The sequence below is a fragment of the Leucopleurus acutus genome (genome assembly GCF_964270905.1).
Source record: "Leucopleurus acutus genome assembly, chromosome: 1".
NCBI lineage: Eukaryota > Metazoa > Chordata > Mammalia > Artiodactyla > Delphinidae > Leucopleurus > Leucopleurus acutus.
The window spans coordinates 73,094,126-73,121,710 of NC_139142.1; the positions used below are offsets into that span (position 1 = coordinate 73,094,126).

At 52.0% G+C, this 27,585-nt stretch overlaps 1 protein-coding gene across 1 annotated transcript; it reads right to left on the reverse strand.

The window, feature by feature from the left end:
* Positions 1 to 9,441: 9,441 nt before the first annotated feature.
* On the reverse strand, positions 9,442 to 27,254 carry NYNRIN (NYN domain and retroviral integrase containing; the record flags this gene model as incomplete). Its single annotated transcript, XM_082850100.1, has 8 exons — positions 9,442 to 12,283; positions 13,496 to 13,597; positions 13,819 to 13,920; positions 15,541 to 15,637; positions 15,778 to 15,908; positions 16,866 to 17,078; positions 18,449 to 19,092; positions 27,057 to 27,254. 8 exons carry the CDS (start codon positions 27,252 to 27,254, stop codon positions 9,442 to 9,444), a joined length of 4,329 nt encoding a protein of 1,442 aa, XP_082706226.1.
* Between the last annotated feature and the right edge of the window lie 331 nt (positions 27,255 to 27,585).

Here is a 27,585-nt window from a genome sequence, read left to right on the forward strand (position 1 = left end):
TCTGCATAAGTAGGGAGGGGTGGATCCAGAGAGCTCTCAGTAATTCCAGAAAACGTTGGAACTGTACCAAAAATGAAAGAGACTGATTGGCACCATCTGGTCATACATTACAACTAGGAAGAAAGAAGCTCCCACAGTGTGTTACATGAACATGAATTAGGCAAACGTCCAAAAGATAACTGCTCACTGCTCAAACATGATCCTTCATTTCTTGGGAAAGGGGGCCTCTCTACTACCCTACTAATTATAATGAGATTACAGGAACAGTAAAACCCAAAATAATAATGGCTTAAACAAGGTGGCAGATTATTTCTGTCTCACATAGAAGAATCTGCAAATAAAGACTGCAGGGTTGGATGGCAGTTTTATGATCGCCACAGCCCAGTTTCCTTTCTTGCTGTTCTACCACCTTTAGCATATCACCTCCTGACCCAAGATAGCTCCTTGAGCTCCAGCCATTACTTCACCCTTACAGTCCCAGGAAGGAGGAAGGAAGGGCACACCCATTTCCTTTTAAAGAAGCTTTCTGAGAGGCACCTCCAACAGTTCTGTTTGCATCTCATTGGCTAGAATTTAGTCATATCTAGCCACACCAGGCAAGGGAGAGAGGCTAGGAAATAGAGTCTTTATTCCAGGCAGCTATGCCCAGCTAAAAGTCAGGAGTTATATAATAAGGAAGAAGAGGAGACTGGATACTGGAGAAAACAACAATATTGGGGAAGTTTGTAAAAATGAAAATGAGCTAGATAAATTTGTAAATGATGTCAGTAAAGTTATTTTATTAGTTTTTCTATTGCTGTGTAATAATTACCACAAAGTAGTGTCTTAACACAACTTTGACCTATTTATTATCTCAGTTTCTGTAGGTCTGAAGTCCAGCAGAGCATGACTGGATTCTCTCCTCAGGGTTTCATTAGGTCAAAAGAAATGTGTAGGAAGGGCTGCCTTCCTTACTGAAGTAGAAGAATCCACTCCCAAGCTCATTCAGAATTCAGTTCCTTATGGTTGTAGGATTGAGGTTCCTTGCCATCAATCTCCGGGCCAAAAACGTCAGGCCAAGTCCTTCTCACAGTTTGAACCTCTCTGACCTACCCTTCTATCACGTCTCTGACCTTAAAAATTCTCTGATTTTAAGGGTTCTTGTGATTAGATTGGGCCCACACAGATAATCCAGGATAAGCTCTCTATTTTAGGGCCCATAACTTTAATTACGTAGAAAATGTCCCTTTACTGTTAAACATAAGAGGTTTGGGCATGGACATCTCTGGGACATCTGCATATCATAGTCATTAAACTTAAAGATGACATCATTTAAAGAAAAGGCATCCAGTTACAATACACTAATCCACGGGAAAAGTGTGGACTTGAAAAGTTCCAGTGATATATAAGGTAAGCACTGGCTCAGATTTTCATCATCTTAGAAGGTAAAGTGTTTCCCAGGTCCCAACCAAGAATTCATTGATTAATAATTCAAAACTTCATCTGCACTGAGATATATTCTTCTTTTGGATATCCAAATTCAAAAATTGGTCTGAACTGAGATAGTGTCCTTCTCTTGGGTCTACAAACCCATTTTTATAATGAGTATAAGAGTAGGTGTAAAAAATTTTATAATCCTTGTAAGATGTGTGTGCTTTACCAAAATGCTTGATGCTTTTAGAGGAGCTGACATATGATACTGATGATTTGATTGAAATGTATAGGAAGATTTAAGTTTGCAATCAATGTTTAAATAATCTGATTTGTAAAATGTGTAGATTTTGACTTGGTTATATAGTGTTTAAATGTTGAGACAGTTTTTTGCTTAAGTAGATTTATGAAGTAAATAAATTAAACAATAAATAAAGCACAGATGGTGGCTAGTGTTCCTCTCCAGGCACGAAAATCTCCTAGGACTCTAAGGATCCTAAGAATAGAATCCAACTGTCTGCCTTCCCTACACCCACGCCCTGGTAGCTGATTGCTACAGAGAAAAGTCCTGCTGAAGGATACGCCGTGTATCTAAATCCATGGTCTCCAGCCACCCCTGGAGCAATTCTCCAAGCAATTCTGTGGTTTCCTTTGTCAGCTTCTTTCCTCATCTTCCCCCGAATCCAACTGAAGGCTTCTGTTCTCTCCTTAAAACTTTTACTCCTCCAACTGCCCCCGCTGCCAGCAGCAGTCTTCACCTTCTACTTCACTGAGAAAGCAGAAACCCCAGGAGGAACCCTTCCCACCAGCGCATCCGAAAACTCACCTTCCTTATCTCTCCTTCCTGTCTGGCTCAGTAGAAATCGTGTCCTTCTTTCTGTCAAGGCGGCTATCTTCATCCACCAGTCTTGGATTCCATTTCCTGGAAACATACTCTTTTCTTTGCCTCTCCTCCCTCCTGTATGTTCAGTGTTTCCCTCCCTACTCACTCCTTCTGTTTAGCAGTTAAATAGACTCAAGTCTGTTAAGTCTAAAACAAAAAACAGATGGATATGGAAACAGTGGTAGATATATGGTTACCCTCAGCTTTATATGCTAGTTAGCGTCACCTCTCCTCCCCTTTAGAGCCAAATATCTATGCTTACCAGTTGCTCACCCCTTAAGTCAACTGCAGCCTCTGCTACCCCACCTAAACTGCCCTCAAGCTAATCACTCATAACTTCTTCGTCACTAATGTCACTATCATCTAGTCCTCTGTCACTCAGGCTCTCCCTAACATTTGACCCTGTCGGCCACACCCTCCTTCTAGAAGCGCTCCCTGCCCTCATTTCCCTGACTGTGCACATGCTCTGGGCTCTGCTTCCACCTGTCTGCTGAGGCCACTTTCTTTTTCAGCCTCCTGTACCTCTGCCCATCTCCTAAATGTCAGTTTCCCTCAAGGTTCTGCCCTAGGATTCCTTTCATCCTGACACTCTCAAAAGCCTGAATCTCCATCCATATGCTGACAACTTCCACATTTTTTATCTCTATCCAGGACCTCCCTCCCAAATGTCAGATTCCTACTCTGCCTAGCCCACCTTGAAGTCAACCTGCTAAATAATTAGAGTCTTTCCTCCCGAAATCTCTTTTCTCCCTTATTCTCTGTGTCTAAAAGTGGAACGTCCCTGTTGCCCTAACCAAACACCAGCCATGTTCCTCGATTCCTCCCTCTCCCATAACCCCCATAAATCAGTTCCATCCATTGTTTTCCATCCATCTGGCTACCAATATCTCAGAGTTCTACGAAAGCTTCCTAATTGGCCCCTTGGCCTCCAGTTTTGCTTCTCTGAGTCCATTCTCCACACAGGGGTTGCCAGAGTGGCAACTTCACTGCCTAAAGCCCTTTAGGGTATTGTGGGGAAGGCAGAGGGTCTAGGATTAAATCCGTATTGCTTAACGTGGTTTTTTTTTTTTAGGTCCTTTGCAATCCAGCTGCTGCGATCTCCCCTGATTCATTTTTCACCATCTATGGGAACATGAAAACTTACAAAATAGCACTATTTATTAGCTGAGGGAAAATGGTACCCCCTTGTGTGTTGCGGGACCCATAGCTGGTGTATTAACTTAAGGATATGCAGATTACGATCTGCTGAATGCGGAAGCACAGGCCACCACATGGGGTCAGGAGGTAGCTCCCTCGGTTCCCCATCTGGGGAAGTAAGAACCCTGTAGTCATTTTGATTGAAGGTGTAGCACACTCACACAAAGGAAGTAAAGTTTAAAGATTTATTACTTACAGACCCCAGAAACCAGGAGGGGGGAAAGGGAAGCAGTGATCCAGGAGAAGGACAGTCCTCTGTCCCAGTGTGAGCAGGATAGCAAGAACCTATTATGTGTAAGGTAGTTGGGGTGCAGGTCACTAACTTTACCCGGACTCAACTATAAGTGGTCATTTCAAAGGGCGCCCCAGGAAAAGCAAGTGAGAATTTGGGGCAGGAGTCCTAAACTCAGGTCCTTATCTAAATGTCCAGACTCTGGGTGTGAGCAGGGTCATTGTACTGTAAAATGCCTAAGCGGCAACTCAAAATAGAGATTTTCTCATTATAGCTCAGAAAACGAGGGCATGGCATTCGCGTCAAAATTTATCAGGGCCAACAGAATTGTTCTTGGACCCAACTGAGGTAAACCAGGCTCTGTTTTAGTTTGTAAATCATCTTAATCTGGACCAAACTGAAATGGAGAAATCTTAATATACAGTATACTAATGTATATTAATATCATACATTAATAAAGGATAGAGAGGCCATAGATTAGTGGGGAGAAAGTAACTCTAGCAACAAAGTGAACATACTTGCATGAGAAGGAGTGAGCATAGCGGTGAAGGTGGTGGGCACTGGAGCCTCTCACTTAGTAGCTGCACGTGACCTTCAGCAAATAACTCTAACTCCCCCTGCCTCATTTTCTTCCTCTAGACAATGAAGAGAAACATGGTATATATCCCACAGCGTTGGAAAGCACAGAGCAAGTACCCACTATATGTAAGTTACTGTTACCATATGAATTAGGAAACAAGTTAAAACTGGTACATGTCCCAAGGATTCTTGGACAATCTTTAAAACGTGGGTAGGTCTTTAATCCATTTTGAGTTTATTTTTGTGTATGGTGCTAGGAAGTGTTCTAATTTCATTCTTTTACATGCAGCTGTCCAGTTTTCCCAGCACCACTATTGAAGAGGCTGTCTTTTCTCCACTGTATACTCTTGCCTCCTTTATCAAAGATAAAGTGACCATATGTGCATGGGTTTATCTCTGGGCTTTCTATCCTGTTCCATTGATCTATATTTCTGTTTCTGTGTCAGTACCATACTGTCTTGATTACTGCAGCTTGGTAGTATAGTCTGAAGTCCGGGAGCCTGATTCCACCAGCTCCGTTTTTCTTTCTCAAGATTGCTTTGGCTATTCGGGGTCTTTTGTGTTTCCATACAAATTGTACAATTTTTTGTTCTAGTTCTGTGAAAAATGCCAGTGGTAGTTTGATAGGGATTGCATTGAATCTGTAGATTGCTTTGGGTAGTATAGTCATTTTCACAATGTTGATTCTTCCAACCCAAGGACATGGTATATCTCTCCATCTGTTTGTATCACCTCTAACTTGAGGACACGGGGAGGGGGAAGGGTAACCTGGGACGAAGTGAGAGAGTAACATGAACATATATACACTACCAAATGTAAAATAGCTTGTGGGAAGCAGCTGCATAGCACAGGGAGATCAGCTCGGTGTTTTGCAACCACCTAGAGTGGTGGGATAGGGAGGGTGGGAGGGAGACACAAGAGGGAGGGGATACGGGGATATATATATATATATGCATATAGCTGATTCACTTTGTTATACAGCAGTAACTAACATAACACTGCAAAGCAATTGTACTCCAATAAAGATGTTAAAAGAAAAAGTGAGTAGGATTTTTGTTTTGTTTTATTGTAGCCATTTACCTGTTATAATGCTGCTTTCTTTCAGGTGTGTTCACTTCTACCCAGAAACACAAGGACATCATAAACGGTCCCTAGGAAAACATGATATAGCAAAGCTTAGGGGGTCCCCATCTCACCAGATAGTTAATGTACATTTTTTAAAAAATGTTTATTTGAGCGTAGTTGATTTACAAGATTGTGTTAGTACTTTATGTACTTTTTAACATGAGAATGAGATACACTGCAGGACGTTCTTTATATAATATTTTTGCTTATGTCTGGGACTGTCTGCCTACTGGTGACTTTATAATTTCTCTGTCAGAGACTTGGGAAGCTCACCTGCCAGTGCCCCAAATGAGAAGGGGAAATCGTGATGGTATAAAGGAGAGAAGCAGTGACTAGTAGGCTGCACTGCCCATGGTGCTCAACTGTGGACACATCTTTATTCACTCCGCTAAAAATACGTCAAATCAGACCTTGTAAATTGTTCAGCCGTGAAGAAGAGAAATCTCACCAACAGAGGGCTCAGAAGCCAACGTGGATAAATTCTGAGTATTGCTTAAAGTTCTCTTGAGTAGAAAGTAGAGGTTTTGCTAAGCCACCTTCCTGATCAATCTTTCACTTAGGAGTTCCGAACCTTTCACTTGCTGCCCTGTCCTAAGAGCATGTGCATTGTTTTCAGTGAAGGGGGTCAGGAAGACAGACCTTGCTGGACTGCACGTGAGCGGAGGCTTCAGACCCCTGTGCTGTGGGCTCCTATGCCGTGTTCCTTCCCTTACCACCCTGCACTGTATTCGCTTGTTGAATTGCCTCCCTCACCTAACAGTGGGCCCCAGAGGGGCACCATGCCATTCCCATTACCTGCCATCCACTCCACACTAGACAGGGCCTGGCACACAGTAGGTGCTCTATAAATACTAAGTGACCATGTGCACGTGAGCCGGGGAGTTCTCAGGAAGGACAGTTCCTTCCCGCCACTCCATCCCCCTGCCAGTGCTGAACAGACATTCCGTCAGGTGAGAAAACAGCAAGTAGCAGACACCCGAAGTCTGGAAGCTTGGCCAGGGTTAGGAAGGTTTCTGAGTCTAGGGGGCAATAACAGCAAGCACTCCAGGGGCAGGAAGAAAAGCAACGTGAGCTAGTATGTGATTGTCTTTATCGGTTCGGGCTGCTGTAACAAAAACCCCATAGATTGGGTGGCTTAAACAACAGAAACTTAGTTCCGGAGGCTGGGCATTCAAGATCAAGGTACCAGCAAATCAAGTGTCTGTTAAGAGCCCACTTCCTCACTTGCAGATGGCCATCTTCTCATTGTACCCTCAAGTGGTGGAGAGAGAGGCAGCTCTAGTTTCTTTCTCTTATAAGGACACTAATCTCATCTTAGATGCTCCACCCTCACGACCTTATCTAAACCTGATTAACCCCCCCAAAGCCCCACCTCCTAATACCATCCCACTAGGGGGTAGGGTTTCAACATATGAATTTGGAAGGACACGAACATGCAGTCCATCACAGTGATGAAGGCTTACTCCATACCCGGCACCACAGTAGCCTCTTGGCGCGACTATTTCATAAGATCCTCGCACCATCCATAATTTAGGAATTGTTACCCTGCACCTGATAGGTGGGGAGACCAAGGCCCCAGGAAAAGGCTTCATAGGTAGCAGCCATGGATTCAGTATTCAAACCTAGTTCTATTGTGTTTCCGATACAGCCAAGCTGGTCCAGCACTGATGCCATTCTTACACCAGCCTTCATTCATCTTCATTCCCACCCTGCCCACTTCTAAGGCGTGAACGGAAAGAGCACTAGCATGGAAGCCCTCAGCCTGGGCTCTCCTCACAGCCCTGCCATGAACCAGTAGGGAGAGAGAGGTTGAGCTGTATCACTACCTGGGCGCTGGTCTCCTCGGTAAAATAAGAGCTCAGGGGCTTCCCTGGTGGCGCAGTGGTTGAGAGTCCGCCTGCCGATGCGGGGGACGCGGGTTCGTGCCCCGGTCCGGGAAGATCCCACATGCCGCGGAGCGGCTGGGCCCATGAGCCATGGCCGCTGAGCCTGCGAGTCCGGAGCCTGTGCTCCGCAACGAGAGAAGCCCGCGTACCGCAAAAAAATAATAATAAAAATAAATAAGAGCTCAGGTCAGATGTACTTGGAAAGTTACTATCCAGGCTGTCAAATCTGCAAGTCTGCCTGGAAAACATGCAGCCCCCATGCCCCACAACTGCCTCCCACCCTCCTCATAATTGAGGCTACAGCTAAAAGAAAAAAAATTTTTTTAAACTGGATATTAGCTCCGTTTTGATCCGTTTATTGACAAATCAAATGGGGGAAAAAAAGGTCACCACAAGGGGTATAAGGTCATAAATGTGGTTAACGGGTAATGGATACAGCACTGAGGAGGGAGAATGAGGTTGAACAGACCATCAGAGCGAGGAGGGGGAAAGAGGTATCTGCTAAAAACCCCACTCACCTTTCAATTTGTCAGCTGTCACCCAATCATTCTTTCCTGGACAGAATTAACAGCTAGAAATGGTTTGAGGGCAACACCTAAGTGGTTTATCTGCAAGATCTGGGAGATGAGCTGGAGGGAAGATGGGTATAAGATTTTGAGACCTTCTCTCACTTGAACCCCATCTGTGGTGAACAGAGAATCAGGAAGCTTAATCCTGGTCCCAGCTCAGCCACCAACTATCTCTGTGACTTCGGGCAAGTCACTTGCCCTCTCTGGGCCTCTTTCCTCTGCTGTAGAACAAGCTAATTGGACTCAGTGGCAGGCTCTACTCTGGCTCTAGCCATGTCAAGCGTTTTTGCAACTGGAGCTAGGCCAGGAGACTGGCTCAGTTTTGGAGAAATAAAACTACTTAGAGGCCCAGCCAGAGTGACCCAGTGCTGGTCTCCACCTGGACCCCCCTCTGTCGGCGGCAGCAGCCATTCGGAGGGAGCGTGAAGCAACACACACCTGTGAGAAACGCGCTCTTGTGGCGAGTGATCTTTGCAGAGCGGCTCTGGGGGAGGCCGGGATTCTCTCTACCCAGAAGGCAGGGTCCAGGGGACTAGGGTGGGGTCTGGGGAATCCAAACAGAGCAGTCGTACACCATGTAGGGTCTGGGGATGCAGGGTACAGTGGCAGTGAGAGGAGCGGGCTGCGGGCTGCGGGGTGGGATTGGGAGGTAGGGTCACGCCAGCACCTCACCCGGTGCCAGACCACTCATTTCAGTCACCCTCCCCCTGAAGCCGAGGCCTGGGCCCCTCGGTCTAGTCGAAGCAGCTCTTCAGGTAGAGACGCCACACTTGGCATCGAGATCCTTGACTCCTGTGGGCTCGACATCATCGAAGCCGGGGTCAGGGAGCATCTCCATTGGCTGGAGTCAAATGAGGTAGGCTGACTCCGTCTCCCCCTTGCCCTTCCCATGCTGACGGGCAGGATGCACCTACAGGATGGCTGGCCGGTCGTCCTCCCACCCCGGTTCCGAGCCTTGAGGCCCAGGACTGCCAGCCTTTCCTTAACAGCTGGGCAGGCCTAGCCTGGCCTGAGAAAGCGAACCATGAGATAAGGGACGGGCTGCGTCTCCACAGCCCGCATGGATTTGGGTCAGCTGTGACAGATTCACGGGCAAAGGGTCCCCAGTCAGGGACAACAATCGGGGGAGGAGCCCACAATCGAGGTTTCTGTTTGAGAGGGGAATGTGGTTTTGATTCTGAGGTCCAGAGCCACACTGTTTCATGGTAAAGACAGCCAGAAATAAGATTCTGGGCTACGTGTGTATATGTACACTTTCACCTGGGGAGAGACATTGAACCTGGCCTGCCCCAGGAAGGGATACCTGCCAGGGTAAAATTGTCAGAGGCCCACATCTGACAGCCTTTAGCAGATTCTCCCAATACCCCATACTGGGCATGTTTCCATAGGGACGCTGGTCCCCAGTTCAAGACAGTTCAGCAAAGCTTTATGAAGTAACTTCTCTACAAAAGGCACAATGAAGGGCCCCCAGGGGGCTGTGAGAGCATTGCTGGGGTTAAGGGGAGGCCTAGCAGCAGAAGCCCAGGACCCTGGGGCGGGGGGCTCCCCCACAGCTCCAGCTCACTGCTCCAAGACCTTGAAGGACAGCGGGGTGCCACTCTTGGCAAAGGTCTTCATCAAACTGCTAGGATAGATGCACCCAAGCTTCTCTGGGGTGGGGAAGCCCCAGACCCTGTAGAGGGACAGGCTTAGCCGGTCCCCGATATAGAAGGGACCCACCCACTTGGCGCTGCTGCCGTTCCTGGGGAGGGACAGCAAGAGGACCTGGTCACCCACATTCCACTCCTTCTCCTGGCTCTCCCGCTTGAAACGCCTATTCTCAGCCTTTTCACTCGTCTTCTCAGCCACCCTCCAGTGGAGCTCCAGCAGCTCCCCCATCAGCTGTAGCAGGAAGACATCCATCTTCAGCCCTTCAATGTTTGCACTGCTCATCTCCCACCACAGGGGCTCGGTCAGCCTCTCCTCGCCCCCCGTCAGGATCTGGAACGGCGTGGCCTGGCTGGAGGAGGCCCTGAAGGCCAGGTGCAGCAAGGGCAGGGAAGTTGCCCACTTCTTGCCATGCAGGAAGATGAACTCCTTGAGGGCCCTCTTGAATTCCCAGTAGGCCCCGGAGCTCGTCAGGCAGGGGAACTGGAGGTCCCTACTCAAGGAGGCCACCTGGGCTCCCAGGGCCAGCCCACAGCTTACCAGGACATGGCGGGCAAACTGGGGGCCCTGGGCGGCCTCCAGCCTCACCGGAACACCCCACCTCGCGAACAAGTGCTGAAGCAGCACCTGGGCCACAGCCATGTGTGTGTAGGGCTTCAGCGGGAATGCCTCTACCCACCTGGTGTTGGGGTCCGCCACAATCAGCACGTGCTTGTGGCCCTCCTCGCTGACAGTGACTGGGCCCACCACCTCTATCTGCAGGTTGGACCAGGGAGCGGTGGACCTGAGTGGCCACAGGGACTCAATAACCTTCAACTCACTGCCTGTGAGATTCCGGGGGATACAGAACAAGCAGCTCCTGCAGTAATCTCTCACGTGCTCCTGCATGCCCGGCCACCATCCCAGCAACCGCAGCTTCTTGTAGGTCTCCTCGGGCCTCTGGTGGGCCCCCATGGGGAGGTCGTGCACAGCAAAAATCAGATCCCTCCGGAGCTGCCTCGGGACTACCCAGACCCGGGGCCTCTTGTCTCCCTTGAACATAAGCAAGCCACTCTCTTTGTCGAGACTGAGGGAGTTAAAGGCAGAACTGAAGGGTGAAGAGCTGGATAATTTCTGCCCGGCCTGCAGCTTGGCAATGATATCAGCCAGGGTGCCGTCGCTCAGCTGTAACGCCAGCAAGTTGAGCCTCTTGCCCGTGGTACGGGGAGACACCACAGGGACTGGCACATCGTTTGGCAAATTCCACCACTGGCCGCCCCCCTGGGCTCCCTGCTTGGCCAGGGTGTCCACCGTCACAGCAAACAGGGAGCCCCGGTAGGAGGTTCGGTAGATAAACGGAAGGGATGAGAGGCCGGAGGTGAGGGCTATGATGTAGGAGAGCAGGCTTGGGTGAGGTAGCGGAGCCCCGTCGGAGGAGAGGAAGCCCCGAGCCCTCCAGAGGGGAAGGAGCTCCCAGAGGAGGCTGAAGATCCAGTTGCAGTGCGTGAGGAAAACCACGGGCAGGTGGGACTGGCCAAAGCGCTCCAGGCCACAGGCCACGGCCGCCAGGTGGGCATAGGTCGGGGTGTAAGGGGAGCAAGAGAAGGAAAGGGAGACAGGGGGGCTGGTGGGAGATAGAACGTAGAGACCGAAGCCAGCACACCACTCATCCTCCCGGTAAAAGCAATACCCCGACATGTGGATGCAGACAAAAGTGGACAGGTCGGAGAAAGGAGGCAGAACCTGGAAAAAACGAGGCATGGAAGCCGCAGGAGTCAGCAGCCGGTTCTCCCCCAGCAGGCCCTGGAGGAGGGTCAATTCCAGTGCTCTCTTGCCCTTGTCCTGTACCAAGAGGGACCATCTGATCAACCATGCTTTGGCAACCCTGCGGCCGTCCCCTGCCCCAGGGTCTACAGTGGTCCGGGAGGCATAGGAAAGGCCCAGGACCACTGGGGTGTCTCCAATGCAGCGGGAAAAATGCTTGAGGGCCCAGGCCATGGCATAGGGACTGTCTCCCCCTGACTGCGGGCCCTCGCTCTCCTCGTCGGGGAGGAGGGGTTTCGAGGTATAGGCTACGGGGTGCTTTCTCCCTGAGCACTCCTGGTACACGACAGCCGTCAGGGCCACTTGGCTCACCGTCACCTCCAGGCGGAAGGGCAGTTGGGGGTTGGGGGCCGTCAGGCAGAGGGCGGACACCAGACCTCGCTTCAGGGCCAGAAAGGCCTTCTCATGCTCCCAGTCCCACTGCCAGTCCGGCTTCTGCTTGAGGAGCCTGTGCAGGGGCCCCACAAGGGCTTCATAGTCAGGGATGACGTCCCGGTGGGAGTCCATGAATCCCACGAAGAAGGAGAGCGCGGTGAAGTTGCTGGGGATGGTGAGCTGGGCCAGCTGGGCAAGAACCTGCTGGCAGGGAGCCTTCCCATCCCAGGGGATGCCCAGGGAGGGAGAAGGTACCGCCGGCAGGAGATCGATGTCGAGGGCTTCATCCTGGGGGTCGTGCAGGCTGAGGCACCGGAGTATTTCCTCTGAGAGGGAAGAGCACTCAGCCCTGAACACGGACATCAGCGAAGAGTCCAGGTCCTCCTCCTTCTCGGCCGGCTTCTGCATCTCCTGCTCTTCTCCCTGCCTCTCCTCCTTCTCCTCCCTGACTTCTTCCACATTCTGCAGACTCTCCGGGGGCCCAGGGTCAGCCTCCTCACTCAGCTCAGAGACACTGGCAGAGCTGGGAGGAAGGGTCTTCCACACCTTCAGGAAGTTGCCAATGTCAGTGTCCAACCTACACCAAAACAGCAGGACAGAGGAGTCTGATGGAGGAGGTGGGGGACAGCCCGCCCCGAGAGGCCATCCAAGGCGAAACCACATCTGTGGAAGCCCACAGAGCCTCACCGCACTGCTGAGTTTCCCTGAGGCTGGGCCGAGGGCCCGCCTCCAACACGGCACAGCCTCAGAGAGGACCTGCCCGCAGATATTCCCTCCACTCCCAGCATGTGCCGGACGGCAGTGTTAGAGGTTAATCTGGGCTTTGAAGGCTTATCCAATCAAAACCTCATTGACCGAGTGACATGTCCAACCAGTTTTAAGCCAATGGTTTGATAAGAATTAGATGACGTACTTCCAATCGGACTCCAGGATGAGCCAGCCGGGGAGGTCAAGAGAGGAAAGGAGGCCTGACATGGGGCTTGGGAGCACACAGCACACAAACCTCGGCCCCATCACTGTTCTTCGAATTGGAGAGATGGGACTGGGGGACCTGGCCCGGGAAGCAGTGCCCTGCCCAGAAGGTCCCTGCCAGGCCCAGGGAACTGGGAGGTGAGCAGCAAGGCGGCCCAGAGTGGGTGGAAGCCAGAGGAACTGAGTTGCTGCAAATCAGTTCTGCCGGCAGCAGCACAATGACCTTGGGAAAGTACTTGAGTCTCAGATTCCTCATTTGTAAAACGAGGACAGTGGTCACGTATGTCTAACTCGAGCTGTGAGGATCAAAGTGGGTAAGAAATGTGGAAAAAGTTCTGCTTGGTATATACTCCAGACACAGCTCCCCCTGCACACAATGAAACAAGAACAAGGCGGTTCACCGCAGCACTGGTACCAACAGCATAACATGGAAACTGTCGAATGGCCCTCCACAAAAGACCCCATAAACCTGTTGGGTACTCACATAATGGAACAGAGCATGGACATTAAAGCCAGCCACAGGAACTAACATGGCATACATCTGGGGAAAACAATAAAACATGGCGACAAATGCCAGTTGTGGAATGTTACATATAGTATTGAAGCATGTGTGCAAGACTGTGAAACTGTAAAACCATATTGTAAGTGGTTTACGGACGTGCAGATGTGGGTGGAAGTACGAAGACCTGAAAAACTCAAATCACTCTGCTCACTATTAAGCACTAGACAAACGTTGGCTAGCACCAAGGGGAAGCTTCCAGTCAGCCCCAGGAGCGGCTGGGAGGCGGGGTGTGGAGGGGGGTGCCTGGCCCATTACCTGTTTGGCTTCTTCAGAAACTCATCCAGAGTGGGGCCATCACGGCCCAGAGGATCGTCGGGCACCATGAAGAGATTCCCCGCAAAAGTGAAGGGCAGCAGGCTGGACCCGGGATGGAGGAGGAAACGTCACAGAGGGGCCCTTGACCCACCCACACCCCACTGCCACCTGGTAGCTCCACAGGGGCTGAGACCCACATCTCCTCCCAGCAGGTGCTGATGAGCACCGCTCCAAGGCCCTTCCCCCTGCCCAAACCCCTGCTGCCAGGGACTGCCCAGCACCCGAGGGGAAGGAACAGCCCAATCCCCTGGGAGCTGCCTCACCGATCTTTGACCATAAGTTTCTTGGAATTATTCATCAGGACATGGAGCTGCTCGTTGGTGACGATGATGCCATCTGTCTCTTCTGCCAGCTTTACCATGAACCTGCAGGGAGAGGGGAAGTCGCTAACGACCCAGTACCCAGACCCTCACCTCCCCAGTCCTCTGAGAAAATGAACTTGCAGCTTCCTGTTGAGGTGTGCTGGATAAAAACGCTGCCCTTGATAGCCGGGGAGCCAAGACTCTAGAGCCCATCCTCGTCTATGCAGCCGACTGGGATGTCCACTCGCCCCTGGGAGGGTGAACTGGGATGCACATCCCCCAACTGTATATGCAAACACAGACCCCTATTTTACACATAGGCATTCACATACACAGGCTCAGACACGCACACAGAAAGCCATGCACTTGTCCACATCCATACATGCATTTTTACTTCTTCGGTTTCCACATCTGTCAAACTAACATAAAATACCTACCCTCTATTGCTGTGAGGATTAAACTGAATGAGACAATACACTAGACACTGAAGAGTCTAGTTCAGTGCCTGCCACACAGCGTGTATCAAGCATTCCATGATTACTCTTCACCAATGCACAACATTCAGGTACATGCCAAGACACACATACATACATGTGGATATGTGTATACACGTATAAAAACACATACCTGAATAAACAAATCCATTTTTCCAAGGATCACTTCTCGAAAGAGGGCTGTGACCAGGAAAGAAAGCAAAGGCCACCCACTTCTCGGCATTCCCTGCAGAGTGCCATTCTGGCAGCCACGAGCGTGCAATTCCACAAGTGACCAGCAGAGGGGCCTTCTGCAGGAAAGCTACCTTCCCTCAAACCCAGGCCTGAATTTAAAGGCTCTCAAAGACCTTACCCAGGGGGGCCAGCTCTTGAAGGAAGGATGCCTGAGCTGCCCTGCCCAGACCTTCCCAGGCTTGAAGGCTGAGTGGGCGCCAGGTCTTGGGGAGGAACAGAACTTCTCCCTGCCTGGCATGGGAGGTGCCTAAGTGGAGGCAAGACCTGGCCTGCTGGACATCGAGTCCAGCACAGGGCCAGTGACCTGGACAGGGCCTTCTCGGCCCCATCAGAGGCAGCATCACAGGCACCCGTATGCGCACTGGTCCTGCAGTCACGTTGGGGAGTGGGTGCTGAGGACTGGCAAGTAGGGAGGCATTCAGGCTTTAGCTAGGAGACAGGGCCAATCTGACTCCATTTTCAGAGCCCAGCCAGGGCTCCAGTCACATACAGCCACACACATACCTCCTCCCAGGGCCAGGGCGGGTGGGAGGAAAAGACTGCATCAATTCCTTGAGAAAACCTGAGCTTCAACCCAAACTGGCACCCAAATCAGCTGCTGGGGGAAGCAGCTCGCTTGAAGCACCAGGAGTCACCTGGGCTAGTCCCATCCAAAGAAAGCAGAGCACCCCATACGTCATGGGGGAGAAAGCCTCTTAGCTCAGGTAAATTGGGCTGCGGAGTCCCAAATTCAGGAGCACCTCTTGGGTTTGAATAGAGCCGACCTTGGAGCCCTCTCCTCTCTGTGTCTCTCCCTCTGCCTAGAGGGCCGGTGCACCACACCACCCTCTCTGACATGACCCTCTGACTTATTTGCTTCCATCTCCCCAGAGCAAATGCGGCAAGACTCCACCTGACACACCAGCCCAGCCCAAGCCCCAGGGCCCCACAAGAGAAAGCCTGCAGGCCAGCACACCTATAATCATAGGTAGTGATCTTCTTGCCGTTCTCGAGCTGAGAGGGGGTGATTGAAAGCATCTTGAGGGAGTGTAGCTTCGTCAGAAAGTGGCTCTCTGGAGGTGAAAGGCAGAAGACAGCGACGGTCAGAGGAAGGGCTAAGTGGAAAAGGCCATGGTGGGGACAGAAAGGCAAGGAAAAGTAAGGCATAGAGAGTAAGCCCACTGGAGGGGCTGGGCAGCTGGGGACAGCTCACCTCTCACCCTCCGGTTCTTCTTAAGCTGCCAGGTGGGTACAAACACAGTGACCTCTCGGTGTCCCCGGTTCCAGAAGTACTGCACTGCCATGGCAATGCCCCGGCAGGAGAAGAAGTGTTGGAGGCCATGCCTGGGGTTGGGGGGTGGCGGGTGGGGAGATGGGGGGAATTAGTGAGGTAGCAATTTTCTGCCCTAGGAATGGCCCTGCCTCTCTACCCCTCCCTCAGAGCCAGCCTAGGATAGCACATCTGGCAATGTCAGGGCATCAGCACCACAGGCACCAACAATGCCCCCTCCCCTCTCACCATCATCAAACAGTGAGCACCTACTGGGTCCACTCACCTGCTGTGTGCATGTGTGTGTGTGTGCGCGCGTGTGTGTGTGAGCGTGTGTGTGTGTGTGTGTGTGTGTAGGGGCCTCCAGGGCAAAAGGAAGGAGAAGAGCTCAGTTTAGGACTGGAAACAAACAAACATTTGCTGACCAACTGTGTGCTGGGAGTGTGCTCAGCACAGATAACTATTCTACTGTGTGGGCAAATGAAGACATCCTGCATGTATTTCTGCTAGCACATATACAGCAGTAAGTGCTGTGCAGAGAGAGTGATCTCTGAGAGTTGGCATGGTTGCGAAAAGCTTCACAGGGGAGATCAGTGCTGGACCTTAAGGGTTGGGCTAAACATTTGAAAACTGGCCTGAGGTTGACAGACCCCATGCTATGTGAGGCAGGCTGAAATGGGAAGAGCACGGGCCTGGGCAGTGAGCAGATCTGAACCCAAAGGCCAGCTGGGCCCCTTACTGGCTCTGGGACCTTGGTCAAGATTAATCGCTTCTCTGAGCCTGTTTCTGCTCCTGTGAGGGAAGGAGAACAGAAACCTACTTTTGAAGGCTGCTGGGATGATGCCATGACCACCACCCAGCATGCAGTAGCCCCTCAACATGTACCACTTCCCTCCCATCTTTCCCCCATTTGAACCCCATGTCACCTGTATACAGCGGTCAAGAAAGGACGCCCACAGTCTATCACCCCAGGGACACCCTGCCCGAGCTCCCCAGTATCCCCAGCCCACCCCAGGTCCGTGGCTACTCACACCATGGCCACGCTGCTGCCGTCAATGACCACTCGCCTCAACTCCTGGTTCCCCGGTTCTTCTGACAGGTTCAGCTCAAAGGGTGTATTCAGGGCCTCGTGGTACCTCTGGAAGCTGGTTACTGTGCTGTTCGCCTGTGGGTGGCGAGGCGGCTGCCTCGGAACCCCCTCCCGAGCCCCTAGGAGCCCCTCCACCTGAGGTTGGCGCTTACAACTGGGAGCCAAAGTGCCGCTGGACTGGGGCCCCTGCCTTCCAGCTTCCCCCTGGCCCTTCAGGAGGGAAGCACTGCCCCTTGACGAAGGCTGGCCCTCACTTGGGAATTTGGCTGCGTCCGGGGCTGGCCCTGCATCTGTGGGTGCCTTCTGAGCTGCAGGCATCTTCGGAGCTCGGCAAGTTCTGGGAGCTGTAGACCCTGTTTTAGCTGTAGTCCCAGTCTGGGCTCTGGGCGTTTGGGGACCTGCAGGTGACGTTTTTGCTGCATGCCTTTTCTGAGTTGTGGGAGTTCGGGGAGCTGCAGGCCCCATCTGAGCGGCTGGCTTTGTGGGAGCCAAAGGCACTTTGGGGGCTGCAGGTTCTTCATGGACTGCCGGCATAATCTGGGTTTCAGGCACTTTGGGGGCTGCAGGCAGCACGGGATTTGTGGGTGGGGTTTGAGCTGTGGGCACTGCTGCAGCCATGGGCACTTTGAGAGTTTCAGGCACTGTTTGAGGTTCAGGTCCTGAAGGAGCTGTCAGCCCCCCTTGAGTGGCGGGCCTCCCCTGAGCAGTAGGCACCCCTTGCCCTGTGGAGGGCCCTGGAAACGGCCTCTCTTCGGGTTCCTTACAACCCCACTGCATATTTCCTCGATCCCCCGGCTCACTTCCAGCTTGGAGTTGGGGTGTAGAGGTCAAAGGTGGCCCTATCTGTGGAAGTCCTGGGCTAGCCTTGTCCGTTACCCCTGAGCCTCCTGAGACCACCAATAAACTCATTACTTTTTTAGGGGTCTCTGGCCTTGGGCAATTCCGTAGGGCTGCCTCTCCTCCTGGCCCCCCATCTGGTCTACAATCTGGGCTTTCCACACTGGGCAAAGGAACCAGCTCCTTCTGTTTCCATCCCAGATTTAAGGGCAAAGGATTCTGCCCTGGCAGCTTGAACTGAATGGGGCCCAGTGGCCTCTGCCAGAAAGGGAAACTGAAGCAAGCCTGGGACAGGAGCCAGGCCAGGTGGAGAGAATGCAGTTCATTGATCCTCCAGAAGGTTGCAGCAATAGTCCCCGGCCACAAGGGCCCGAAGGCTGGCCCCGGGGTCCAGGACTTCCAGGGCGAGCACACACTCAGGGCTGACACTGGAGGCTGGAGAGGGAGCTTGTCTTCCCCCCTCCGGGCCTGCCGCTGCTGGGACGAGGCTTGTGTGCGGTCCGCAGGGTCCTGGCTGCCGCTGGCTTGTACTGACCCTTCCTCACAAGCACTGTCCGTACCACCTTGGTTGTTGGAACCAACCCTGGAGGAAACCCAAGTTTGTTGGAAAGGTGGTAAGGCCAGTTAGGTCCCAAACTCTTTCCCTGGGGTTGGGCAGAGAAGCCAAACGGATTCTCCAGAACTTACCGTACCAGCTGGTTTGCTGTCTCCAGCTGAGCGTTCTGGCCTGGGATGAGGGCCCCCATGGCGCCTAGGCTGGTTAACCTCTTTGAATTTTCTGGGCTCCCCATCTCCAGAAAAGGCCCGGGACCGTCTCCCATGGACACCATGGCTGGACCTTCCTTCTGCTGGTGGGCTGGGCAGATCAGGAGCTCGGGGTCCGAGCGGGAGTCGGAGGCGCCAATGCAGCCGAGCCACTGGATGATGTCCTCCTTGCCCGCAGCGTCCCGCACCAGGCTCAGCAGCAGTTCCTGGACTGCTGCGGGCAGCTGCAGCAGGTCCCCTGCATACTGGTCACCACGGATCCAGACCAGAGCCCCAAAAGCCCGGGTCACCTCGGCTTCCCAGATGCCCCGGGGGGTGAGCAGAGGGGCAGGGCCCCAGCGCAGCCGCCCTACCAGCTCCTCCAGCCAGTTCTGGGTCATGATGAAAGACTCGGTCAGCCCGCCCACCATCAGGGAGCCCGGCGGACCAGGCACCAGGTAGGCCAGCGTGCTCCAGCACAGGCAGTCCAAGAAGAGGCCCTGGGCCCCAAGGAAGGCGCAGTGCAGGGCCGCCGGGTAGCGGACCTCCTTCCACAGCTCCGGGCTGCACAGGCCCTTCAGATACTCCTGAAGCCGGTGGGGAGAGCACAAAGGAAGCCAGCCGTTACGGGCCTGCCACTGGCACTCACTCCCCTCACAAGCACATGCCCTGCCCCCGCCCACCATAAGCCAAATGACGCCCCCGGCCCAACACTCTCTCCCTGGTCCTGACTCCTCACACACTCATCTCTTTCCAGGGAGCTCTGACAGATGTGGGGGGCCGGAGGGAGGGCGAGCACCTGGGCTTGGAGTCAAGGGCCCTGGTTCTAGTTCCAACCTGACCTCAGTACGTTAAGGTTACTGTGGGAAATTTGTCATCTTCTCAGGGCCTCAGTCTCCTCACCTATAAAGTGACGGATTAAATTAGATACTCCTAAGGTCCAGTCCTACCCTGGCGTTCTAGAATTGTGAACTAGCTGGGAGGAGGCGGGTGGCACATTACTGAGTACCCTCCACGTGCCAGGAGCTTATGTGACCTGGAGCAGGTTATCTACCGTCCTTATGCCTACGTTTCCTCATCTGTAAAATGGGGATAATGGTTCCCACCTCATTAGGCTATTATGAAGCTTCAGTGAGATAATACAAAAGAAGTGCTTAGCTTATGCCTGGCACAGCCTATTCCCATTTTGCAGGCTCAGAAAGGCTCTATTGCTGACCCAAGGACACACAGCTAGGGTGACTGGGTAAGGACCACAGCCCACATCCATCTGACTCTGAAAGCAGAGCTCTTTGCACATCCTTGGGCTGACTACACAGTGACTCCAGGGTAATCCACTGAGATTCTGGTTAATCACCCTGCAGAAGGTCTCCAGCACAACCTGTACCTGTAACCATGGTAACTCTGCTGCCCAGAGGGGACAGAGGAAAAGGTAAGTCGCTGGGCCAGTATGCAGGGGATCCCCACAGATACGCACAATGGCTGAACCAGAAGGGAAGCCTCTGGCCCTCTGGGCACCAGGTCCTTGTGTTTCCAGGGCTCACACACTCAGTCTTTAGCAGTCACTGGGACAGGAGAGGTTGGGTTCCTCCACTCTATGGCTGATTTCCACCAGCATGACCCCATGAGCTCCAAGGAGGCATGGGCACTGCCTCTTAATCAGCCAACGCTTGATGACTGTATTAGCCCTCAAGTCTCTCCTCATGCCTGTGTCAGTGACAGTCATCCCTCTTCCTGCTTCCCCATGACAGTTCCATTATGGAACAAATGCTCCATTTTGGATCTCCAGCAGCCAGCCCAAAGACCGTTCTGGCCCCTCTGCTCAGTACCCAGACCATCCCTCCCTACTCAGGCTTAAGCTCATCTCTGCCACACGGCCAGGCTATGGACCTCCAACACCTTCCCCAAAGGGCCTAAGGTACACCCAGGCACTTAGGCCCATGTCTAACCCCTTTTCAGTCAGTCCAAAATCAGCTCAAACTCTGATAGACATCCCAGGCCAACCCCTCCCACCCAGAACCTCAGCTGGTCTGCACTGCCTGGCAAGGGTGAATCTGACCAGGTGGAATAACTCTCATAGACCTGCACAAACTCCCCCACCCCATGCACCCCACGTTCTAACTACATGAAAACAATATGTAAAAATGAAGAGATGTGCTCGGGAAGAAGATGGTGGGTGGTTTCTTTCTCCTTCTGCAAAGACCTTAAAATATTCATTGTTCCATTAACCGTCCATATCTTTAAACAAAAAGATATATTGGAAATGAGATAATTTTCAAAACTGCTATTTATTGAATACTTACTATGTGCCAGGCTCTTTACATACATCAGCTCATTGATTCCTCTCTCAGCCCCATAAGGAAATTACTATTATCCCCATTTTAGGTGAGCAAGGGAGGGCACATGTCCGAGGTCACACAGGTCGTAGGCTGGGACACTTAGGCCCTCTGACTCCGAAGTCTGCGGTCTTAACCATGATGCTGTCTACACTTCAGAGCAAAAACCGATATGGAAACAACAGGCATTTACATCCAGAAAATATCTGAAGCCATTTTCCTGCTTAAAGCCCACCCAGACCTTTTTCTCCAAAAGGAGAAAAAATAGAGAAGAGGCAGGGACAAAATAAGCCAGAAGAATGTGCATTTGTTAAAATATGTTGCCCAATGTCCCGCAAGTCATTTTTCAACTTGTAAGTTAAATAAAAACAATACCACCAGGTAGTTTACTACTGCTCTATACTTGATCAATCCTGACTTAGGATTCTCCCTTCTCATAAGTCGGTTGCTATACACCGTCTGCTTTCCAGAACCACCCTAAATTACACCGCAGGATACTCAAAAAGCTCAAAAACACGGCAGCACCAAGAAACTCTGGAATTGGGAATGAAAGAGATTAAAAGGTGAACTAAGATAAAGTTGTTTGAGGAGCAGTTAGATCTGGGAGCCCACCCACCCCTCTACACAAAGGCTGAACAAGTGCCTCCCTACCCACTGGAGTTTGTTCTGTAGAAAGTAAAAGACAAGGTCTTAGGATCAGAGGTTGATCAGCATACCTGAGGGTGTGGGCACCATAACAATCATGAAGGAAGAGAGGAAGGCCAGTAGTGAGGTCTACGGTGAGTGCTGAGTGCAGAGAAACTCATTCTTCCCATATAGAGACTCCGCAATAGTAACTGATGATGGATGAAGACAGATACTCACACAGAGGGGTCTCACTGGGGCACCTCAGAGCAGTGGGGGAAACTACAAGCTTCCAGAGAGAAAAAAAACTTCTCATACAAAGGACCAGGGACCAAGAATAGCTTCAGATATCCCTAAAGCAAGAAGTCAATGGATTCATGCCTTCTCATTTCTTCTTTTTTTTTTTTTTGTGGTACGCGGGCCTCTCACCGCTGGGGCCCCTCCCGCCGCGGAGCACAGGCTCCGGACGCACAGGCCCAGCGGCCATGGCTCACGGGCCCAGCCGCTCTGCGGCACGTGGGACCCTCCCGGACCGGGGCACAAACCCGCGTCCCCTGCATCGGCAGGCGGACGCCCAACCACTGCGCCACCAGGGAAGCCCAATGCCTTCTCATTTCTGAAGGAAAATAATTTTCCATGTATAATTTGATACCAGCCAAATTGTCAATCAAATGACCATCAGATATGCAATGTAGATATGCATGTATGCAACCCCAAGAGTTTACCTCCTATAAAACCTTTCTCAGGAAGCTACCAGAGAGCATTTTCCAGCAAATCAATGAAAGAAACCAAGAAAGGAGACCCAACATAAAAAAAAAGCAAAGACAATCTCCAGGAAGACTGTGGAGAGAAATCTCAGAATGTATTCATCCATTCAATAAACACTACTGAGCACCTACTACCTGTCAGGCACTGTTCTAGGAGGCACAGAGGACGACTAGTTCAGATTGGAGAGTGGGACTCCAGAGGCAACATGCTTGTTTCGGCACCATCTTTCTAACTTGATGACGCTACTGAAGGACGTGCTCCACCAACTCAAGACAAAGACACAGCGTCCAGGAAACGAGGTATCTAACAAGGAAAAAAGGCAAGAGGATGCCAAGAATGACAGCAAACGGGAGTCTCAGGATGACAGCTGTGCAGTCCTGACCAGAGAGAAAGAAGGCTGCCCCCAGGAAAAAATCTGGAACTGACAGACCATCTTGAATCGATAGATTGTCCTTGTAGGAAACTGTAGTGAGAAGCTACTGAAAGTTATAAGAATTAGCAATGGGTACGAAGGAAAACAAGCAAACTGGAAAGGAGTTGAGTTCTTTACCTCAGGGAACTCGAAAAGTAAGAGAGAAAACCTAATCATAGGGGCTTCCCTGGTGGCGCAGTGGTTGAGGGTCCGCCTGCCAATGCGGGGGATGCGGGTTCGTGCCCCGGTCCAGGAAGATCCCACATGCCACGGAGTGGCTGGGCCCGTGGGCCATGGCCGCTGAGCCTGCGCGTCCGGAGCCTGTGCTCTGCAGCAGGAGAGGCCACAACGGTGAGAGGCCCGCGCACCGCAAAAAAAACAACAAAAAAAAAAGACCTAATCATAGTGCACTTCAACACTTAGATGTAAATGATATTTGCAAGGGCATAATATTGCAAATACTAAATACAGATTTAACAGAAAAATGAAATATAACTATACTGGGAAGAAAAAAGGGATGGCAATATAAGGGAGATAAATCCTCATCTATAATTAATAGAAAGTAAAATGATTTCTAAAATTGATTAATCAAAAGATATAGTAGCTACATATTTTTTTAGGAATGTGGAGGTGTAGAAATGCCAGAGCAGATATTTTCTACGGGGAAGAGCACTGAAGAGGGAGTTGGCAGGGGCAAGGCAAGGAATCACTGCGTTATACTGTAAGCTTTTTAAAAATTATTGGACTTTTAAATTATGTATTATTTTGATAAAAGAAAAATTAAGTTTAAAATAAAGGAGAAGTATAAGGTGCCCACAACACAATTAGATGTGCTGGTAAGTGTTTAGCAATCATCCAGTTATGGGGGAAATAGTCCCGATTTGTAGCATTTGCCAATTTCTGTGGTGTAAATACTCCTTCCATGGTTGATTTCAAACTACCAACAGGACTCCACTGGCTCAAAAACTTCCTGAATTTTCAACGATGGGTCAGCAGGAGTTGGTTCCTGCACAACCCTGGCCACTACCAGCTTCCGTGGTACTGCTCAGTCATTGTGGGCCAGGGACAGATCAACTTCCACCTGACAGCAAAGCCCAAAGTCAGCAAACCACACCCTGTCCCACAGCTCCCCACCCCAACCTCTGGCTCCCCATCACCTCCCTCCCTCCATCGTGTCCAAAAAGGGGAGAATCAAGCTGTCACCTGTCCTCTCTGCGCCGGACCCTTCTTTACATCGTTGCCAAGGAGGACAGAAGAGCTGAGCAGGGCTCGTCTCTGGGCAACTTTGATCATTAGTAAAAACCCTCCTTTCCACTCTGAGGTGAGGCTGATTTCACCTCAGAAAGGCCAGGCCTCCCCAGTGTTTCTTTTTGCTGCCTAGGAATGTGATTTCCAGCAATGTCCTCATTATTTTTTAAATCCCACCACGAGAAAACTACTTAAAGGCACTTCCGAGTTCTACAGAGTTTTTCCTGGAAAACCAGTGCATATAATGTAGAAAACACCCGGGCTCTTCTCCAGAGAAGCCTGTATCCTTCTTGACCCCTCCTCCCCTCACAGACAAGACACCCCCATCCATCACCCCTTCCCCATCCTACAACCTCCAGTCTCACTGAGCCCCCTCTGCCAGCTGGCCTGTGTATATTAGGCCATTATCCAGGTGTGTGATTCTGTGCCCCTTCAGCTGGGATTGGGGTCAGCCACAGCACCTCCACATGGAAACCACAAGACATCCTTATACATGGGAAATTTTACTGTATCAGATTGTTGGGCCTTAGAAAGCATTTAATCCAAGCTTCTCACTTTGCAAACAAGGAGACCAAGACTCAGAGAGGGAAAAGAGCTCATTCTAAGTTATACAGCTAGTTACAGAAACAATAACTGATATCTCTACTCTGTAACTCTCCACGTTTGTGCAAGTCCATAAGAACGCCTTATTTCAATTGACTCTCACAACTCTGCCATGAAGTGGGTATTATTATATTGTTTTATAGATGAGGAAATAGGCTTAAGAGAAGGTCAATGATTTGACCAAGGTCAGCCAGTTAGAAGGTAGCAAACCCCAACCTCCAACTCTCTCCACCACAATCCTCTGTCCCAGCAGTAACTTGGTGACAGCAAATTGCACCTAGATCTCCTAACTTCTGGAACAAAACCTGATCCTCCCCACCTTCCCTGCTCTCCTGCTCCAAAGCTCCAAAAATCTCTTCTTTCTGCTCATTCTGTGCAATAAGGGAGGGAGTTACCCAGAACCCCTCATGTTGTTTCCATCTTAAATCATGCTTTTCCCCGGGGGAAGACAGAGGGGAAAGAGATGATAAGATGGGGGGAATGGGGCTTCCCTGGTGGCGCAGTGGTTGAGAGTCCGCCTGCCGATGCAGGGGACATGGGTTCGTGCCCTGGTCCGGGAGGATCCCACATGCCGCAGAGCGGCTGGGTCCGTGAGCCATGGCCGCTGAGCATGTGCGTCCGGAGCCTGTGCTCCACAACGGGAGAGGCCACAACAGTGAGAGGCCCGTGTACCGAAAAAAAAAAAAAAAAAAAAGATGGGGGGAATGGAGAAAGCCACTGGTTACACTAGCAGGGCCTGAGGTGTGAGGGAAAGCCGGTGGGCCCAGGAACTCTGAGGCAGCAGTGGTAGCAGGAGTAGCCAAGCCTGGAGAAGCTGATGGAGGATGTAAGCGGGGGACAGGCGAGCTAGACACTTCAGAAAGCACCAATCCCATAAAAGGGTGAGCAGGTGTATTTCAAATTAACAAAAAGATTAAGAACCCGGGACTTCCCTGGTGGTGCAGTGGTTAAGAATCCGCCTGCCAACGCAGGGCACATGGGTTCAATCCCTGGTCCGGGAAGATCCCACATGCCGCGGAACAACTAAGCCCGTGCGCCACAACTACTGAGTCTGTGTGCCACAACTACTGAAGCCCTCATGCCTAGAGCCTGTGCTCCGCAACAAGAGAAGCCACTGCAGTGAGAAGTACGTGCACCACAACGAAGAGCAGCCCCCGCTTGCCACAACTAGAGAAAGCCCGCGTGCAGCAACGAAGACCCAACGCAGCCAAAAATAAATAAATAAATAATAAACAAAATCACTCTTACTTAAAAAAAAAAAAAAAGATTAAGAACCCAAAACAATCCAAAGGCTCCTCTTGTTAACCTACCCTATGCCAGCTACTGAAAAGTCTCCATCTCAAGGGTTCCTGCACATCTGCTCTCCAGGCAGGAACCCCTCCCCTCCCCCAGTACCTCTGTCAGAACTGGAAAAACTGCTGACGAAGCAGCCTAACAGAGGGGGCTGAGGGAGGAACTTTCCAGCCTGCCTGCCCACTGGCCAGCGTGTTCTGGGCCTCCCCCACCCATGGCCTTGACCAAAATTAGGATATTGATAGAGACCCCGCTAGGGAAGGGGTGTGTGTTGGGGTGGGTGGGTGCATGGGGGAGCAGGTGGTCTGGGGCTGAGGGAGGCTATAGCATTCCTACCAGGAAATGATAAGATAAGGGAATCTAGGGGAAGAGGGAGACCTTGGCCACGACTGGGGAGTCAGAGGGAACCTGAGAGGCCCAAGTGGAGGAGAAGCTTATGAGAGAAGCCAGGGCACATGCGTTAGAGGCACACTGTGACCTGGCCTGTCCAGCGTCCAGCCCCACACAGCAAGCCCTTTCATCTGAAAGCCCACAGCCCTCCTCCCAGATTCCCACCCATCCCCTAGGGCTGCTGCCTTCCAGGGCTGCTGCAGCCCCACCTCTGAGCCCCTGCAAGAGGCTGCCTAGAGCATCAAGAGTGGGGGGTGCGGAGCCCAGAGCCCTGGGTTCTGGTCCCAGCCCCTGCCACGCCCCACCTACCCGACCCTGAGTGCTCAGGGAGGCCCCTTACCCTCTCCAGCCCCCAATTCCTCATCTGTAAAGTGCCCGCATTAACCTAGAAGCATCTTTAATGGCCCTTCCAGTCCCAGCACTCTGAGAGGCTCCAAGAGGCAGCCCAGGATTTAAGGAGACTTAAAAGGCGGCAGAAAGACCTGGGCCTTCCAGGCTCTTGGTGGAGAACAAAGAGGTATGTTGCACAGACTACAGAAATACAGGACCTTAAGTTGCTCCCCAGATGGAGGAGCAGGCTGTAAGTGCGGGGCCCTGGCCAGGGAAGGCTCACGGGGGGGTCACACGACGCCGAGCCTCTCTCAGCGCACTTGAGGGACAGAAGTGACACGCAGGAGAGGGGTGGGGCAGAAAAGAAAGAAGGAACCAGAGAGAAGGACCCAAGGCTGCAGATCTGGAAAGGCAAGAGGATGGCCCAGTACCTGCTCGCCATACTGCCGAATCCAGGTCGGGGGACCTCAGGGGACCCCTGAGGGGGCGGGGGGGCGAGGAGCGAGAGAAGGGTCTGGCTGGAAGCGATAGGTGGGGAGAAGCTGTTTACCTTGGCTCTGCCCATGTTCTCCCTGGGCCCCTCGAGCTGCAGCCAGAAGTAGGGGGTGTCCGGGCGGCTCTGGAAAGCGTTCAGCTTGACCCTGAAGATGCGCTGCACTTGCAGCCGCTGCCGCTGCACCCGGGGCTTCGACTTGGTCTGCACCATGAACCATTCCTGCGCCGGAGGGTCGCCCCCGGACAGGAGCATGGCTGGCTCGCCCGCCCCAGGAAGGAGGGAGCCGACAGTGCCAACGGGGTCCCCCGGCCGAAGGCGCCTAGGCCACGCCCCCTCCTCCCGGCGGCGCGCCCCCGCCTTGGCGCGGGTCCTCCCGGCTCGCGGACCCACCCGCCGCGGCTCGGGCGCCCTTCCTCCAGCGCTCCGAGCCTTTCAGCGGCGGCTCCCGCTACAATCTCTTCCTGCCAGGGGTTACAGCCGGGGGTGGGACCAGTCGGGCTCCCTTCCCTCCGCCCCCAGCCTTCCCCCTTCACCACTGCGCCAGCCCCTCCAGGATGAACTTTAGCTGAGTCGGCTGGGTAGC